General features: G+C 37.3%; 1 protein-coding gene across 8 annotated transcripts in view; it reads right to left on the reverse strand.

Moving 5' to 3' along the window:
• The window catches only part of Atpalpha (sodium/potassium-transporting ATPase subunit alpha), a 33,215-nt gene that overhangs the window by 12,787 nt on the left and 382 nt on the right, over positions 1 to 20,046 (reverse strand). For 4 of the 8 annotated variants that reach the window (XM_018101227.3, XM_018101219.3, XM_018101237.3 and 1 more), the window contains exons 2-4: positions 2,247 to 2,333; positions 363 to 494; positions 34 to 300 (exon numbers count right to left, since the gene is read on the reverse strand). In XM_018101227.3, the coding sequence (XP_017956716.1) occupies positions 34 to 300; positions 363 to 494; positions 2,247 to 2,333 (486 nt within the window). Of the gene's footprint in view, positions 1 to 33; positions 301 to 362; positions 495 to 2,246; positions 2,334 to 3,675; positions 3,777 to 5,713; positions 5,779 to 7,207; positions 7,657 to 20,046 lie in introns of those variants that run through there. The other 4 variants (XM_089256353.1, XM_089256351.1, XM_089256352.1 and 1 more) reach the window with 4 other exon arrangements.

Raw genomic sequence — 20,046 nt, forward strand, 5'->3', positions numbered from 1 at the left:
CATAGATCAATCGAATGCTGTTTCGCAGCTTACCTGGTAGTATGAGAAAATGCCTGTCACAATGACCACAGCGGAAAGTACAATACCCAGATACAAGTTATCGTCGGATGGCTCCTCGCTGGTTGTCGCCTGAATGGAGTAGGCGACAAAGCACAGTATAGCACCGATCCACAGCAGCATGGCAAAGCCGCCAAACAGATTCTTGCAGAACTTCACCCATTCGGGCGTTTGCTTGGGCGGTGTTAGCGCATTGGGGCCATCACGTTCCAGATTCTCCTTAGCCTTGGCATGACTCAGACCCTAAAAGGGGAGCCCCATTTAGCATAAGAAATTTTTGAGGCATTATGCAAGAGTTCACTTACATTTTCGGGATGTGTCTGGAAACGCTGGTACATTTCCTCAGGAGAGATTTTATGATGGTCAATATCCAACTCCTGTTTGAGATCATCCAAGTTCTCCTTCTTAGCTGCTTTGGCCGGCATCTTGCGTCTTGACTGTTGACCAAATCGTTAGAGAATAAGTAACAAAAAGTTAGTATCAAATATTTGATAGGTGAGTTCGGTGCAGTTAACCCAAAAAGCCAAGACAAAAATCGATTTACTTCAAGCCAGAACCGATTCGAAGAGCGTACAGAGTGTTGTATAGACCATAAGCCAATTTTATTGGTTAAGAGAAGAGATGTCATTGTTGTTGTCGTTTCAAACTTACCCCATTTAGTTAGTATATAGTAGATATATATATATATATATTTATGAGTTATCCAGAATATGCCTAAATACTTGCAATTGCTAATTGTTAAGCGAGCGCGTGAGAATATTTTGTTTTGCTGCTCTATAATCTACAGCTAAAATATATGCATGCAATAAATTGTTGAATTTGACGCGTTTATAAACGCGCCGAAAACGCGCACAAATTATGAATGTCACGTAAAACGAAAAACGAAATAATGTGACCAAATAATACTAAAGAGCACTTTCGCATACTCTACACACAAATTAATTATAAATAATTCTATACTAGATGCGCATAGACACTACATAGACTATAGAGCCTAGCCGAGCTATATAGATAGATCAACGCCAGCTGTTGTCTGCTCTGGTCTTGGTCTGGTCTGGCGAACGATTTTACTTTTTGTTTCGCTTATCTATGCTAAATTTAGTGGCGCGTGACGTCACACAAGTGCGAATATCTGAACTCATTGAGAATATTCCGCCAACTGGTTGAAACCAGTTTCAAATGTAAGCTCAACAGGTTGTTTATGGCTAAACATTCTACAGATCATATAGAAATTGTTGTTAATTACAATGTCAATGCCAGACAATCTGGTATATCGCTGTACTTGATTAATAGATTTAGCAAGAATTATATATTAACTGGCTAACTGCGCTTTATACAGTTATATATTTGTTGGATCTGTAATTTTGCTGTACAAATTTTGAGTGTTCTATATTTAATCTGGGGCGATCTGCGCCGATTTCATTTCAAATGTCAAGCGCGACAAATAAATATTGGAAACATGCCCAAGACGTACGTAAAGTATAAATAAATAAATACATGAATTATAAATGTAATTGAAACAACGGAAATCGAAAGATGGAAAGGTTTAAGTGCAAATAGAGAAGAGGCAATTAGGCGTGCGCTAGTCGAGCATAAACGACTAGTAGATACTCAGAACTAATATATGGTAGTAAGTTTAAAGTAGTAGTAGTAACGTTTAAAGTTTTATAAAAAAAACTTAAAGTGATTTGGAAAAGATTTAAGCTAATCTAGTGCTTAAGGGCAGAGAGTTTATGTATCAATTTTGAATGTTTTAGCATTTACAGTTGTCGAGTTATGTCGAAAACAAAGTATCATTTAAGATATTAGAGTTAATCAGAGAGGGAGTTATGAAACTTGTGATGTATTAAAATATAAATCTCCAACTATCTCAAATACTCAGACAGACGGACAAATGGATATTTCTAAATATTATATACATATATTATTCTCTATATATATTGCGTATTCCTATGTACAGGCAGTACAACCCGCATTAGTTCTGAATATATAAAAACCCAAATAACATTTAAATTAGACCGAAAAAAAAAACAAGCATAAACAAATCAAATTAATACACATACAACGCATGAGTACAAATGAGTGTGTTTACACAGATGACGGTGGGTGTATGAGGGGGGGGGGGGGGGGGGGGGGGGGGGGGGGGGGGGGGTGTGTGGGGTAAAACAGAATAGAATTGAAAAATTTACCTTGAAGTGGCCATCGGCTGTGCGATTGTCGTCATCGGTTGCAATAACCGTGGCGACTCGATAGGAGTCCGCTCTCTCTAAATGCGGCTGATATTGGTATTTGGATTGATGGATGTTGATTGATGTGATGGACGTCAACGAAATACAAATCAAAAACCAAACGCAACAAACAATGCAGGAAAAATAAAATTTAGATTTATATTGAAATGATCAAATGATAAAAACAAGCATCACAGATGAATAATATTGGAATACATACAACTATAATTAGGTTTATGATGGTAGCTTAACAACTATTAACTAAATATATGTTATTCGATTGTCTTCTGTGAATCACAAAGAAAATTTTAGCTGGTGACTGGAAAGTGGGGAAAAAAAAAGCGCGCATGTGCGTCTGGGAAGGCCAATTGGTTGTGGCTTTGCCCGGCACAAGTAATACCCTACACTTATGGGGGGGCTACGGCTTCGGCTCTGACGTAAATTATAGAGCACCCTATAATGAGTTTGCCTTATCAGCAAATGCGGCAAAAATGAATCACAGCGTAAGCAAATAAATAAGGCATTATAAAATTTGAAGCAAAAAGAAAAATAAATATATATGAGAAATTTATCTACATTTGAGCGAACTATAAATACTCTAGGGCAGACGAATTGAGAGCGCATAAATATGGATATATGTATATATATGAAATATTGGAAATATTTGAAATACGAACAGAGAACTCTGTACTTGACCTAGACATAATACTTAGAGATTGTACATAATCTATGCGATATGATGGGAAAGGTAATAGGTAAGCGGGCAAAAGTATATCGAAATCAGTTCGATTATATCTAAATAGTCATTTATATGTTTTATATAATATATTCTATCATAATTATGAGCGTATATATATGCTCTATGAGCATTTGGCAGACTTATGCAATCGTGAACCTTTGAAAGGCCATCAAAAAAATAAATAAATAAACAATTCAACAAAAACAAAAAGAGAACTCTATATATACATACATATCTTGGGTCTCTCTTTGATAGCTCATGCAAATTCGTAAGAGCATGCCAAGTAATTAAGCAAACAGAGAGTAAGAAAAATATAAACCAGAACGAGAACATGAAGGGGAGAATATGCGAGCGAGAGCTATATTACACTTGTATATTACATACATTTATACATCTATATATATCTACACATACATATATAGTCTTATATAAACACACATATGTATGTATATAAATGTATGCAAAGACTTGTCGTGGGATCATTGTGCCGATCTGTGCAAAACCTGTCGTGCGTGCCGGCAAAATCGATGGGGTTTTTTTTCTTTTTTTCAGGTTCACTTTGGGCTCTTGAGTTTGAAATAAATGTTAAGATTTTTGCTGGCATTTCAGGGCGCACATGTAACTATTTATAGATCAGTTCTGCTTACGCACTTTTTCTATATATCTCTGTTAACTTTGTCTCGTACAAATTCGCTTTTGCACAAATTGTAAATTGGTTTGCTCTATCTGCTGTGCTCTAAGTGCTAAACAATCTGCATGGAAAAGAATTGGAAGTAGTATACGATTATGTTAGTTTCATATATTTATATTTCTTAAATAATAACCTAGACTTAGTTTATAAACTTAAAGTTGTTGCAAACAATTGTTAACATTTCTTAATTAATATTTCTTATTATTTATCCTTGTCCTACAATACATCCGTTTGGGTATTTCCTAGTCAGACTCTCTCGACTCTAATCATTTTTTTTTTAGCTCCCACAGTCTTTAAGCCCTGGCGCTAATTTCTATTTTCCTGAACAAATTAAATTAATCTTAATTTTATTTTATTTTTTTTTTTTTCTAAATATATTGTTTAAGTTTAGTCGATTGTTTCATGCTTCGTTAGATTTGAAAAGCGCCCATAGAAAATCGCGAAAATTGTGTTTGCGAAAAAAGCGAAAAGCGAAAAGCAAACTGGGCTGATGAAAAGCTGAACTAAACAATTGGAGAGACACGCTGGATGGGGCCAGCCCCCAGGATGTTTGGGATATAAATCAAAATGCGACAATGGAACATTTGACAAACACACACACACACACACACATGCACACAGCTGAAAACTGTTTGCATAACACAGCCAATTAAGCTGCTCAGATACGAATGTATCTCACAGATACGAATTGTATCTGCATGTATGCTTGCCCCAAAGCATTTGGCGCGCACTTTTTGTCGCGCAAAGCATTTGCCATTTTGAACTTGAATATCAATTTACAACATGGACAAAAACAAAAATAGAGAACAGTTATCGGATGGAGGCAAAAGTCGAGAGTGAGATAAAATAGAAATTGTGGAAACTGAATTGACAGCCTCTCTGGCAGAGCTCGGGCAGACAAATAAAACACGGCACGCTAATTGTTCAATCAATGCAAAAGCACAAATACAGTGGGTACACACTATAGAGATACCCCAAGAGGCGAATCTTGTGATTCGACATAATTTGTGACTGAAAGTATTTGTAATTCGAGTTAGCAAAGAAATTATTTACTTTACTTCGCCCGATTTACTTATCGAATGAACACTGTCTAGATGTGTGTGTGTGTGTGTGTGTACTAGGTATAATCCGCAATAAGTCAAGCAAATTAAGCCGCACAATGACAGCGACAATTGTAAACAATTTCAATTGAAACTTTTAGCTAAGCGAAAGTGCATATCACAGCAGATTTATAGATCTGTCTTCTCCTCTCTTTGTTTCGGAGCGCGCTCTCAGTCAGTTCCTTGCTGGAAATTGCTAGTAATATAGTAGAGTATTACATAAAAGTTATGTCACTCAAAATCAATATACTCTCTATGCACATATAGAGTATAGCTCTTACAGCTGCAGCGACAGCTGTTCGAGCTTATCAATGCGCACCGTTTGAACTTTTCGCTGGGGTGGACGTGGGTCATTCGTGAAACTGTTCCAAACCAGTTACAAATCGAGTCTAATCTGACGCTGACCAGACAAAATCAGCCCAGCCGCTTGTTAACTCGAGTGGAAACACGTTTATTTGCGGTGCTTTTCCACCTAGGGCTAGCTAGATATCGCACGTTCCTATGGGCCCAAGTTTTAACAATTGAATGCTAATTGTTTAGCGCGCTTTGACTGCGTCAGCATATTTCTTAATCGCTTACAGAAATTTACAAAGCTTTACTTAAATGTTCAATATCTTAATTTAACATGCGAGCAAATATTGTTAAGTAAATACAAAGTGTTTCCCGAGTTTACAGAAAAGTCTATTCAAATTGCTTGTAAATTTGAACTTAAGATCATAGAGTCTGAGATCATGTGAATCGTTAAAAGTCCTGATAAACTTATAAAACTAAACTTATAAAAATAATTTTGCAAAATGTAACATTAAATAAACTAAATTTAAAGTAAATAATGAAATGAAAATATATATTAACACATTCAACATGAGATAAATTCAAAATAATTTTTCTTTTTACCCACCTTATAACTCATAACGTCTTTTATATGTTGATGAACGGTAAAACGTAAAACAAATTACAAAACTAAAAAAAAATAACGCAGACAAAACTGAAGAACAAACAAATGAAAATAAGAACAGGCAAAAACAGTTAGCAAAATATGGATGATTTTCAGCTTATGCAACAATCTGCAGGCAAACCACAAAAAAAAAAGGAAGAAGAAAAAAAAACGACGACCCTGGAAGGCAGCAGGAGCCAGCGCAAGGCGGCAAAGCAGCAAGTGGGCCGACCGCATTGGCTGCAAAAGCCACTGGAAGTGCGGAGAGCATGAGCATACATGGGAAATTGGAAATGGCAGCAGAACTGGAATACAAACTGCAGCCAGCAGCAGCAGCAGCAGCAGCAGTGCCAGCTAGCAGAAGGATATGAGCTCTGCATAGACAAGAGCAAAAGAGTAAGAGATAGTGAGCAAGAGAGAGTCGTGCGTTTGCGAGTGTGTAGTTGTGTAGTTGTGAGTGCAGAGAGGCGCGTGATTTTCGAAATTGAGTGCAATTGCCAGCAGTTCGAAAATGAGCGCCACAATTGCTCAGAGCACAGAGCACACTATGTAAGAGCTATGCGAAACGTAATGAAAAAGGCAACATAGTTAGTGTTTTTTTTTTTTTCTATTGCTTTTTAGTCCAAGATGCTTTCTGACTGCCCACACCGTACAAAAGCGCATAGAATTATGAAATAACCAACGGCGGGTGGTCGTTATATACATATATATATATATATGTGTATATATATAGGGGCAAACAGGCATCCCATTATGGTATTTTTGGGGTGGCCAGGAAATTGCTACTATTCCAAAATGAAATCGCCGCAATTGAATGCAAACGATTTCATTGCCACACACAGTTGGACAAAGTGACGTACAGTGGGACAGGTATGTACATACATATATAAAATGTACATGAAAATGACATATGCACACATGCATATATGTAAATATGTATGAATGTGTTAATTTTGTATATGGCAAATTCATATGTGTGCCAAATCAAATGGCAATTGTGAATACATCAGTTGGAAAAAGCAGCACACACTCTCTCACACACACACACACACATCTACTCTAAATACACTCTCACAAATTATTGTTTATTGCAATTATAATGCTCATGTAATTCTGCAAAGCACTTCAGCTAGCATATACATACACACGTGTATATTTTAATATATATATGTATTTGTATTTGTATTTGTATATGTGTGTATATCACATACGTATCCATTACGGCTGGCTTGAAGTTTTGGAAAATCGATTTTGTACAAGGACGTTGTCGTTGGCTTTTCTCTTTTCTTCTTTCTTGCTGTTCTCTTTTCTTCAGTTTTTTTTTTTTCTTGTAGTGTAGTATGTAGTATGTTTCTAGGGTCTTCCACTGCAGTCTTAAGAACAACAACAACAGCAACGACAACGACAACAATAATAATAAAAATTAAAGAGTTCTTGTTAAATGTTGGATGTGTCTACCTTTTACACGGCGAGGGCTATTACACAATATCTTTCCGTTGCGGGGGTATTTCACAGAAAACTACCCCGTTTCAAACTAATTTTTGCACTTCAAATGCTGCTTCTTAGACGAAACAACAATAACAAATCACACACGTTTTTTTTTGTTAACACTCGTTAAGCTGTGAACAGCTTAAGAGTTTGGGGTTTTTCTTTTTTTGTAATTCTATATGTATTCGTATCCTGTGTGCTTCTTCTTTGGCTTTATCGATGCACAGTTATTGTGTAAGCAGCAGCACACCAGCGCTACGAAGGCGGCGGGCAGAGCGGAGAGCTGTAGAGCTGTGTACTTGTACTGGCGCACACTGGTTGTACCACCCGACACACAGAGAGACGAGAGCTCAGTGTAGCTACTACAGTTAGACCGACCTTCCTAGTTCGGTAACAACGCTCGACTGAAAATTCTCATGCATGCCGCGAGTGAATAAGCTTTCGTTTAGCGCAATTCTTATTCTAACGCGGCATCGAATTCGAATATGTCGCTCGGAGCTTTCGTCTGCCGATGTTTCGCTCCTCTGCCGTGTACATTCGGCTGCATGCGTACATATGGACTGTGAGTGTGTGTGTATGTGTGTGCGTGTGTGTATTAGAGAAGCTTTCGGAGCTCTCCCACAACGCAACGCAACGCGCGAATGTATGGCAGTGTGACAAGTGAGGCAGGCAATGTGCACAGTGGTGCGAGCACTTCGAAACTGGAGCAGCACTTAGATAACCGAAAAGACAGACAGAGCAAGAGCAAGAGAGAGGCAGAGAGAGAGAGAGAGAGAGAGAGAGACAGTGAGCTGGAGAGAGGTAACTGCTGCGCAGGAATGTGTGTCAGTCAGGCGATTTTCGAAACAGTTCGAATTTGCATGAATTGTATAAGCAGGCTATATGAATAAAAAAAAAAATAGGCACAAAGGACACAGCTATATTTTGAGTTTTCGGCATTTACTCCTCACATTTATCATGTCCTCAACTTTTAATCGTTTATCGAGCGCCGCCAGCGATGACGTCACTGATGTTAATTATACAGTTACACACAGTATGTCAGGCACAGCCAAGCGTAATAGAAATGTCAGCAGCTACTGCTGCTTCTTCTTTAGTCTATACGCAGGGTTGTGGGGTTGTTTCGAGCGAGGACATCTTATGCTTGGCAACTTTTGCTATTTTGGGTGCTTCAGCTCGATTACGAATGCGAGTAAGTCTAATTACACTAAATGTCAGCAGCAGCAGCAGCAGCAGTAGCAGCACACACACAGACAAACACACACACACACATTGGTTTAAGTAACACAAAACCCTAACAGAAAATCAATAGAGATATCGCAGCGAAAAAAGCGAAATACTGGCTAACAGGGTTTCAAGCTACAGTAAAAGCAGCTTAGCTGAAATTAAACCAAGCAAAGGCTCTTGATGATGAATTACAGATTTGTGGCTTGTGGAACGTGGATAGCATCTAGATAAGCTCGAGAATGGCCTACAAATGTTATAGAGAGCTTTCCCATACAGTGCTCACTCGTTAATTGAAAACGTTTGAGTTTTCGCATGCATTTGAAGGAAATATATATATATTACAGAATATCGCAGATTCTTATTATTTATGGAAGATTATTTAGATATTGCTATTATATTTTTGTTGTCCACTTTATATTTCTATTATATTCTATACCAGACAGTAAATTTCTTTCATCTTTATCTAGCATTTTTATGTTTTACTGTAACTCAAAACTTTTTATTTTCACTTTGTATTAAGTTTACCAACTTTTAGCCCATTTTGCAGCTGCATATATTCTGTAACTTTCCTTATTATATAATATTTGTGCTGTCCCACTTGTCCAAGCTTCACTGTAAGTCACTTAAAAGGCCAAGCAAATAAACAAACAATAGACGCATGGACTTTAAGTGGCCGTCGCTGCCGGCGCTTCAGGCCAAATGGACTATGCTATAGAGAGGGAATGAGACAGAGAGAGAGAGAGAGAGAGAGAGAGAGGGAATACATGAGGAGCCTTTTCTGTGTCCTCTATAGTAAAATAAAACTTATGTAAGTACACAACACACACACACACACACACACACACACACACACACACACACACTAAGTGCTTTGCGTGTGCTGGTAAAAACTTTGACACGATATATGCAGCTGTGACCCCAAAACGAGCGCCGCCATTCGAACCCCCCCCCTAGCCGACCGATAGAAAGTAACTCGTGAAAACAGTTGCTTATGTAAATAGTCGATAGTTGGCAATAATGTCCGAGGTTCAGCTGACAAATGGTCAAATGACAAGGCGACTCGAGCACTTCAACAAGGTATTACCACGTTCAGCACTTTGACGTCAGCAATTCTATATAGATTAAAATTGTCTAGCGATATGCGGCTATATCTACGAATACCAATTATACTATGTATCGCATATCTTGAATCATTCATCATATTGCAAACGAATTACACGCACACACACACTGTTGTTGTCAGGCGTGCCTGCCTACAGAATAGATATACATATACACAGATATAACGGCTACAGAACTATGTATATATGTATGTAGAAACTGAGTCAACTTAAGGGTTGGCACTAGCAGTCACGCCTGCTGCACGTGTCTCACGAGACGGCACCTTAAGCATGTGGCGAATGATCTAGTTTCGAGGGAACTACTTCAACAAGCCCTGAGGCCTATCAGGATTCGAGCCACCTCGACAAAAAAAGGAGGTGTACCATTCAGCAGTTCTATTAACAAGTTGGATTTCTAGAAAATTAAACTATTTCTGAATTCTGCCTATAGATACCCTATATAGATAATGCAGAGTAGGAATCAGATTGAATTTGTATATTATTATATCTTATAAAAGGGTTTTTATTTCAACTTTAACTGTTTCTATTCTACTCCCTAATATTTCATTGAATTTAGTATTTCATGATAATATTTAGTTGAAAAACAATATTATTATCTTAGAATTATATACATATATTTTTGTCTATTATTTTCTTCTTTTTTCTACTCCTACCCTATGCCTCTGCCTGTTACAGGGTATCAACGTAGACAGCTCTTGCCATATAAATATTTGGAAAATCAATAAGCCAAAGATATCCAAATGTTGTTAAACATCAAGCATACATATCTATATATATATACATAGATATTCTCCGTCTGGTATTTTGTATTAAATATTCAATTATGACTTTTAAGCTATGCAAATAGTTTGCTACACAATGGCTACATTGTTGTAAAGACCTCTTTGATGATATAACCAATTCATATGCTTTGAATTCCATTTAGAGTAGTTCGATTTATATTTTTGTTACTTTTTTTCACTTATTTTCTGTTGGCTGCATTCGCACATTACGTATACGCCGCGTTTGCCGTGTGAAAAACGTGCAATTCACATTGACGGAACGTAGCTAAAACTAAACGAGCTACGTTAATTACTACAACAACAATTGGAACAATTCTATTGAGGGGAAGCTGCCATTACAGAGCCTGAGCGGCTCTGTGTGAATTGTTTTGTTACAAATGTTTGAAGATCTGTAAAAATGTAAACGTAATAAAGTTACATTCTACTTTAACGGAATACATAAACAGTTTTGTTATTTGCCAACGATAAGCTCGAATTGAGTTAGTACCATATGAGATATACGTTTATGAACGTTAGATAGAGAGCTGTGGAAGGGCGATGGGAAGATGGGCGTAAGCCTGAAATGAGCATTTTTTCTGATTTTCATTAGAGATCAAAGATATGAGGGAAACTAGTTTTAAGAGAGGGAGATACCACATAGTCAGTGTGTACAGTTAGAGATCTGGGCAGAAAGGAATAATTATTATCAGTTATGATACTGATGCGACTAAAATTTAGTTCGGTATAACTAAGGGACTTTCAGTAGATGAACTCTGACCTTGACCCTGCTGCGATAATTTAAGAACTTATAAGACACCAAGACTGATCTTTAGCAAGTCGGAGATAGATAAATAATATGGAACAATGCTGAGGCATAGATACTACACTAGCCTTATGGGCTAAAGCTATGCATGGATATAAGTACCCAGACTAAGAAGAATACAATTTAACACTAAACTGCACATATAATAATATTTTAGAAATATTCCTATTATCTATGAGCCGCTTGATCAAAAAATTTGAGAAAACTAAAAATGATATCAAACTGAGAAACATAAGATGAGCTTTTGCTTATGACCCTTTCATAATATATATATTTGTATATAGCAATGTCAATACATATATGGATATAGATGTATATAATACTTATCATGCACTTAGATTCTTATGGCAATTGCATAAGCGCCTGGGCGGTATATTTTGTTTAATTGTGTTCATGACCATGGCAAATGACAGCGACACAAATCACAGACAGCACAGTGCAGCATAATCAACATCAAATTGTTTGGATACACATACACATACATATATATATATATATAGATATCCATGCATGTATGTATGTATATGATGCGAATGAACTATGGCGCTCGGACTTGGTATTTTGTACTTGAGCACTGATTAAAATGTGTTTTTGCCATCGCACAGCTGGATAGATGGTCTATGATGCCACTGGATGTAGCATCCACACATACACACACACACATACATACACATATATATTGTAGATCGTCTAGTCTAGTTGTTCGTAGGCGTTATGACAATAGATTTACGAGTGTAGCTCGCTCGCTTAATTTGCGCTATTCAGCATGGAGACCTCCAGTTAAAGAAACGAAAACCTTAAGACAGTCGACTGAATGAAATGCCCCCGGAAAAAACCAATTGGCCAGAGTCGTCGGCTTAATATATATATATGTATATATATAAGTATGTATATAAAGATCCAGTCAGAGGCAATGGAAAACGTGTGCCATAGACAGACAGGCTGCTCGCCTGGATAGTTTCTCGCTGCTGTTGTCTTCTTGGTGGGCGGCAGATTTTCGTACATCGCTGCCTTTTGAGTGGCGCAATAAATTTTAATCAAAATTAAAATATGTGTGCATATATTTCTATATACACACACACACACACCAGTAACTAAACAAAGAGCCAAGTGGCACACACACACACACTCAAATGGATAGCCTATATAGTAATATGCACTCAGCGCGTGTGTGCTCACTTCTTCTTCTTCATCTTCATCTACACATCCATTGTGATTGGATGGGAAATTTTTTAGATCTGACTTGGAAACAAATTTCTCGGTCTTTCTACTCGTTATGAATGAAAAAAAAAAAAAGAGTTTATCCATATAAGTATATAAGGAAATAAGGCATATAGTAGAAGTAGTTCAGAAGGATATTGCAAGGATATTAAGATGAGTTTGTATTCCATTTTTAGGCATTTACTACACTCAAGAGTATTATGTGGACAGTATATTTTGTACATTTACATATCAATACAATCACTCTCTCTTTAGCTTGTTTAATCTATCTATAATTGATATATTATTATAATAAATCTCTCTTAAACTTGTATTATATCTCTATTTCTCATCTTTCTGTCTCTGCCTCTCTCTCTTTCTGTCTTCTCTTCCCTCTGAGCTGCTATTGAGCTGAAACACCAGCCAGATATTTTAGATATACTATAGAATTGGCATTGGTTTTAATGGAGATTTGCCTTGTTGCTAGTTGGTCGAAAATCCCATTTAGAGAGCACTTTAAATATCTGCTGATAAGTCATATTTGTTTATCATAAAGCACGTTTAATTAAGCTTATAGGTAGCACTGCTAACCATGATAGCCAGTAATTTCCAGAGTATTTGTGTGACCCACACACGCAGAGATAACAACTGAGATAGACTATTCCGACAAACAAAATAAAGTTGAATACAATTTTTGATATAGCTTTCCCTACGTTGGAAACCAACTGGAAGTTTCCACTTGATTGAAATACCTCTTTAGTATTTCTATTCTATAGACAAGTATTACAGATAGACTATCTTATAGGTATACTACGTCTACAACTAAATTAGAGCAATTAACTGTTTCGCCTGATGGTCATGTGTGGGTTAACCTATTTAAGCAGACCAAGCAAGCGACAGTCAAAGCCAAAGTCGACAAATGCTGACACATTCTAATTGAAACTCACACACTCACACACATTGGCAGACATCTCTAGGATTGTAAATGGTGGGAAAATGGAATTAAAAACGCATTAAGAGACCGCACAAATTGAAAGACAACCTTGTCCATATCCTGTCGAGTTTTTGTGGCCTGGAAACCGAATCACGTTTCCATAGTTAAAATTATTGCCAGATTTATATAGATAGAGCTTATCTATTGATGACGCAACTACTGTGAACCAAGTGCGCAAACCAGTTACACTCAAGTGACTCCGCCACACATTTGACTATTGCGGACGGCGTCTTATCGCTGATTCCGATTCGATTGTTTAATAACAAAAATAATTTAACAGCAATCAAAACAGTTACTTACGTTCTGACTTATCGTGAAGAGATTGTCAAACATGATAAATATTATTTATAATGCACTGCGTATGCGTAAATATGAGATACTGAGCTGGCAAAAGTCGTGATTTATTTATTGAGTAACAATAATACCGGGGAACAATACATTTTTGGAAGATTATTTTGGCAAATAGATCGTTAGTGTGTAATATAATATCTTTACGTATTATTTATTCAGTCTCTGTCTTTGTCTTTCCTTACTTTAACTCTCTCTCTCGCTCTCGCTCTCTTTTGACTCGTCTCTCTGTGTTTATTTTCGATCTTTCTCTAATATTTCTTTAGTATTGTATATCAGTTCTTCCTCTCTCTCTCTCTCTCTCTCTCTCTCTCTCTCTCTTTCTTTCCTCTCTCTCTTTGTTTACCTTTCTCTGCTATATCTGCTTTAATTCTCAGAGTGTCTTCCAAGCTTCCCTTCCTTCTCTCTCCTTGTCCTGTTTCTCTATAATCCTTCCTCCCTTCTGTCCCCTTCGACTCTCATAGTTCTTCTTTGTAACTCTACTCTTTCTCATTTTCACTATATCATTAATCCTTTCGTAAGCAATAATTTGTTTAATTTCGTAATATAAATAATTGCCATCATTCTCATCATTTTCAGAATTATTCCATAATCTTCGTCTTCTTCTTCCCCACTTTTTTTGTGATTTGTTTGGAAGGAAATATGATGAGTGGAAGAGATCGACGTCAGCAGCTACTCGCATTGAATTGTATTTAAATTATAACAAATTGCGGCCAGGCACATCTTTTGTGCTTGTATCTGTATCTGTATCTGTATCTCAATCTGTGTATGTGCATATGTATCTGCGAGTGTAAACATTCTATCTGTGTGTTTAGCAAGTGTCACAATTTGTACGCTATGTGTGTGTGTGTGTGTCACTAAATTAAATAAAAGTTTAATATGACAATTTATGTAGCAGCTGCAAAGATGCCAAGTGCGACAAACTGTGGCACAGAAGGCGACTTATGCACAATTGAGATACATTCATGCCCAACGACTTTCCGAGCTGTCTTGCATCAACTGCCTTGTCAATTGTTCGCATTATCAATGCGAGATATGTGTGCATACAAACATATAGATTTCTATACAATACTAAAGTGGGCATTATCAAGTTTTTACATTCAACACTTCTTAGACAAGGCCAACAGGCAAATGTGTGCGTGTATGTGTGCCATAACATCTGTGTGCTCATGCCAACAATATTTATATTTGCCATGGTTCTCCTTATACCCTATACACATGAAAGTTGACAATTCTTTTCACCTTTGCATTTGCTTTATTATTCCATGCTAAGACTCTTTATGAATATATCTTCGTCATCATATATCGTATATATATCGTTTACTTTGACTATAGCATATTTCCATGTAGGGTATCTGTTAGTCGACCACATTGAACTTGTTAGATTATACCCCTATTCATTTACTCTCCTTTATAAATGATCCTCACTTTCCTACATACAGCCAGAACATTAACTAGCAGAGTATCTGTTATTCGTTCACTCTCTACAGAATCACAATCGAATCTATTTCGACTCTCAGCAACAGACATAAAAATCGGATTTGGCCCAAACGTCTGCACTTTATCCATAAATATTTAAAAAGTTCCGCTATGGGCAAAAAGTTTATTTGTTATTAGTTCTCTTCACCCGCCCCCCTCCATTTTCTCTCTTGTCATTTGCGAATTCCTTTGCTGTAAATCTCATCTTGAGTGATTGACTCCCCCACAAGCAATGCTCACAAATTGCGGTAATTGTTCTCGTCTGATGCCATCAACAATGCGTGTCTATCAACTGAAACTGTGTGTGTGTATGCAAGTGTGTGTGTGTGTAAGTTCGAGTTTAGTTGCGAACTACAGTGAACAGCAAGTAGCTTGCTTGAACCGGTAAGAAATTAAAATTTTAGCAGCAGCTCTGCAAAGTATGCAAGAATTCATCCAATTTAACTCGTAATTATTTAAAGTGTATCGATAGATACAGGGGATATATCTAAGCATATCTGAGCATATAAATCTCTCTCTTTTTGGCTTACTCTAAGCAGCAATCAATGTCAGTTGTCGGTGATAAGGATTAACGCTATGTATAACATATCATAATATCATATTAAGTTCGATTTTAAGAGCAAGCTTATCTTATAGAAGTGGATGTCTATCTAAAATTTATTCTTTATATACATATATATCTGCTATTTATCAAGTATATATACTCGGAAAATGATCAACCTAACTTTATCCATATAAAACTTATCTTTTAAATTCAACAATTTCAACTTTTAAAATCAGTCGAATTGTTGACTCTATTATCAGACAGTGAAATTTCATCTGGCTGGATACACATTTAGTATATAATACAGAATGTCTGGTCAAGAGAGATACGTCTGCTTTTAAGTGATAAGATAAGTTGATCATATTTGCACTTTACTTCACTGGTAGCGCTCTCTACATAAGACTACAAATGAGTAATATTTGACTTAATTTTTAGAGAAAGTTATTCTCATAGACTAGATTTATATTGATCACCATTAAGGTAATCTACGCTTCGCTAGATCCAATTCTTGTATTAAAAGTTTAATTTGAGATCCATGCACATCCTCAACAGATCTTGTAGCTTATATAGTATTATTTACTCTTATATTATATATATGTTATATTATATCTCATATTTAAAGACTTAGTTCTTTCCTCTCCTTATAGATCTCGACTTTCAACCTCATATGACCTTTAGCTCGAACAGAGTTCAATTTCAAGTAAACCCTAATAAAAGACAACCTTTACATATCTTGCTATATCTATACATATGTCACATAATTGCTCAGATACTTGACCCAGTCACACACACACACACACACAGAGACCATATTTGAGCTCTTGCTCTTCTTCTTGCCGATAACCGATGGGCAAACATGACAAAGCGTTTCAAGAATTTGTCAAAGACCCTCCCTGTCCGCCCCTCTGCAGGCAGGGTCGTCACACCGACCTTTCGCTTGAGCCGCCACCGTCTCGAGGTGCGCCTCATCGATTCGCACTGGATGAGACACTGTGCAGGCGAAGAGTGAAAAACGAGCTTATCTACAGGTGTCGAAATCGTGCTGATAACACGAGAACGTGATGCCAGCTGAGATAATTGTATGTGTACTCTACTTTAGTTTAACAAGTCCGTTATGCAATTGCATACAAGTGGAAATCATGTGGCACATGCATCGCACAGCTAGCACATGAATTAACAGCGGCAGCTGCAAGTCCTTGTGCACAGGTGCTCGAGCACCTGAGGTGCAATCGATTGGCAAGGCAACAAGCAGTCAACATCTAATGAATAGTTTGCAGATGTATGCAAAGCAGGTCACTGCAGGGTTTGACAGACTACCGAAACACTCTCTAAACGAAGAAGATATTACGATAAGCAAACATAGCTAACATATTCTTAGAGTGAGAAGAGAAATTGTTTATCGATACTTATCGAATTTTTCCAAGTGTGAGTTTTATTATATTTTAAACGTGAAACATTGTCGATATTTATTCTAAGAAATATTTACCATAACTATGCTAACGTTTCATAGAGTCATACTGAATTATATTCATCAATAATAGTAATACTATTTATAACAATAATAATCGACTTATAATATCAAATGACTTTTGTTCATTTCAATTAAGTAAGCCTTAACATATCTATAGGGTATTACGAGAGTCTCTAATCAGCGGCTCAGCTGCTCATCTGTGCTCGAGTTCAACTAGAGATCGTTGCGGCATATTTGTTATTACTATTTATATGTCTTTATATAGACAATTGATTAGATTTTTATTGGCGTTTATAATTGAATTAAAGTGCCGTTATTAATTTGTTGACACACTTTGATTGTGGCACCGGCTAAAACAAGACACGGCACTGGTAAAGCCGATGCAACAAATTATTTTTCCAGTATTTTCCAGTTGCATTTCATTTTCTACTATCGCTGTACACTAAACGACCAAGCCAGCCAAGAGAGAGACGAAAACAACAACAACAACAACAACATAAGCAGCTAATCAGTATTTCGATAGAGTCTAGACCAGCCCCCCACGTGCAATTAGTACTTAGTTCATAAGTATTCATATAAAACTCTAGTAAGACTCAAGTCAATAATGCATTAGGTCAACAACATTTGATTCAAATTTACTTAGCAGTAGAATTATAAATGAATTTTTCGATAGGGTTTTCGATTACTGTAGATTATGTAGATCAAGATATGTTTTTACGGAGTATTATAACGATAAATTACTCTTTCTCTGTTACTATCAGTTACACCCTGTTTTCGTCAACTCTGGACTGAATCTGGTTAGAGTTGAGCAACGACAAATTTTCATTTTCTGACTCATAGAGCACAGCTCATTTGATAATTGTATTTATAGGGAGTGTACCACATATTAGTAATTAGCATACCACTTACTGCTCTGCGGTCTATACACTCCAATACTTATGACGCACGAAGACCATATTCGCATATATAATCGGCAATAAAAGCAAAAGTCGAGACAATTTAGCCAATTATTAAGTGACTTTATTTGCCTATACTTTCCGTCTGGCTGTATATTAGAGTCTATCATCACATATTACACATGGTTAGTCCTATAACACGCCCATGTTATCTAGAATATTCGTAGCAGCAGCAGAGCAAGGGGATGCCGTGTATATCCTAGTCGAGCCCTGCCCACAATATCAATTGCTCCTATTCTATATATTCAAAGCTCTAGGGAACAGCTCTGTATATAAAACAGCAGCCAAATTATCTGATTATAGTTTTAGTCTTGATTTTTGGTGCCTCTCTCTCTCTCTCTCTCTCTTTCTCTCATCTAAATTGATTCAAATTGAAAGCGCATGACTCAGCATGCGAAACAGTAGTCCGGGGGGGCTGTTAGGCAGGGGGCGTGGCTGAATTATGCCATGCCATGCGGCAGCTAAATTATGTTTCGACTTGCAAATGCGACCGATGTGCGTGAAAAAAACATAAATTACAGTAGACACTCGCAAATTGGAACAAATTGTTGAACAAAGTTTTAATTTTTTTATGTATACAGATTGAGGAAGATTGATACTAATAATCGATGGAAAAATACATTGACTGGAAGCAGATAAACAGTCTACAAAAACTAGAATAATACTTAGTTACTATCTAAAACTGTCAACAAATCGAAATTCATAATGAATATAGGGAAAATCTTAATCAATTCCTAGGAAAAACATTTTGGTATCTAGGTATATACAAAGGACACAACTTAAGGCCATTAAATCAAGGTTTGCCCCGTAATTAAGTCATCGGACCAGAGGCAACTTTTTGATATGATTATCAAAAGAGAAGGGAACAGAAGAGATGTGGAGAAGGAAACTGAAGACAAGTAGGAACAAAATACATTTGCGTATAATTAGCAGGGCATGACGCGCCCCAATGACACCGATTCCGGAAAAAAATGATAAAAAGCTTCACAGAAAAAAGTACTCAACAAGCAAAAGAGGAGCGAGGGGCGAAGAAGAAGTAGATAAAGAGAGAAAGAGGGTTGTTTCGTTTGGGTGTCTCTTTGGACTCGGACTGGGTCTGAGATTCCAATGGTAGGAGTGTTGGGCACGGAGGCGTGGCAGTATGTCGATTGCATGCCAGCAGTGGACAGAGAGAACAGCCCTCAGCTCGCTGGAAATGTACCGGTTATGTAAGCCATAATACGAGACAAAAAGCAACAAAACAACAACAGCAACAACAAAAAACTTTTCCAATCTGGAAAGCAGAAAGCTTTCATTTCTAGGCAACGCCAGAGAGCCAGAGCAGGCGCACTAGAGCAGGCCTACTGGAAAGAGCAGCTGAGCTTTGCGCATGAACCGAGCGAAGAACCAACAACAACAAGAAAATGTGCGCGTAAGCGAAAGTGGCGGCCAGGTGAATGCGAAGAGTGCGCTACATATGAAGCGATTCAAACTAAGCCGATCAAACACGAGCCCTCAATCCGAATGCCAGCGAGCACCACACCTGAGCTGGCACGGAGAGAGCAGCGAAGAGAGTGCACGGCAAAGAGCGAGAGAGCGAGAGCGTACCGAGCAAAAGAGAGCTCATGAAAAGAACATTAAAAAAACCAGCTCGCTGCAAAGGCACACTGGGCCAACTTCATATTATTGATCATGCTAACAACAAGAACAATAACAACAACAGCGACATTAAGCTAGGCCAGCTAAACCATCCAATAGGATTAGATGGAAAACGCTGCAACGTCTCCACCCAATTTACACTTAACCTGCAGACTAACAGAAAAACAACAACCATAAACAAATTAATAAGCCTGGCGTCGCCTAAGGGCGTCGGCTTGCAGCGTACACTACCAACAAAACCAATAACACA

The sequence above is a fragment of the Drosophila navojoa genome, chromosome 2, assembly GCF_054131105.1.
Source record: "Drosophila navojoa isolate 15081-1374.11 chromosome 2, UAZ_NAV_1.0, whole genome shotgun sequence".
Classification (NCBI taxonomy): Eukaryota; Metazoa; Arthropoda; class Insecta; order Diptera; family Drosophilidae; genus Drosophila; species Drosophila navojoa.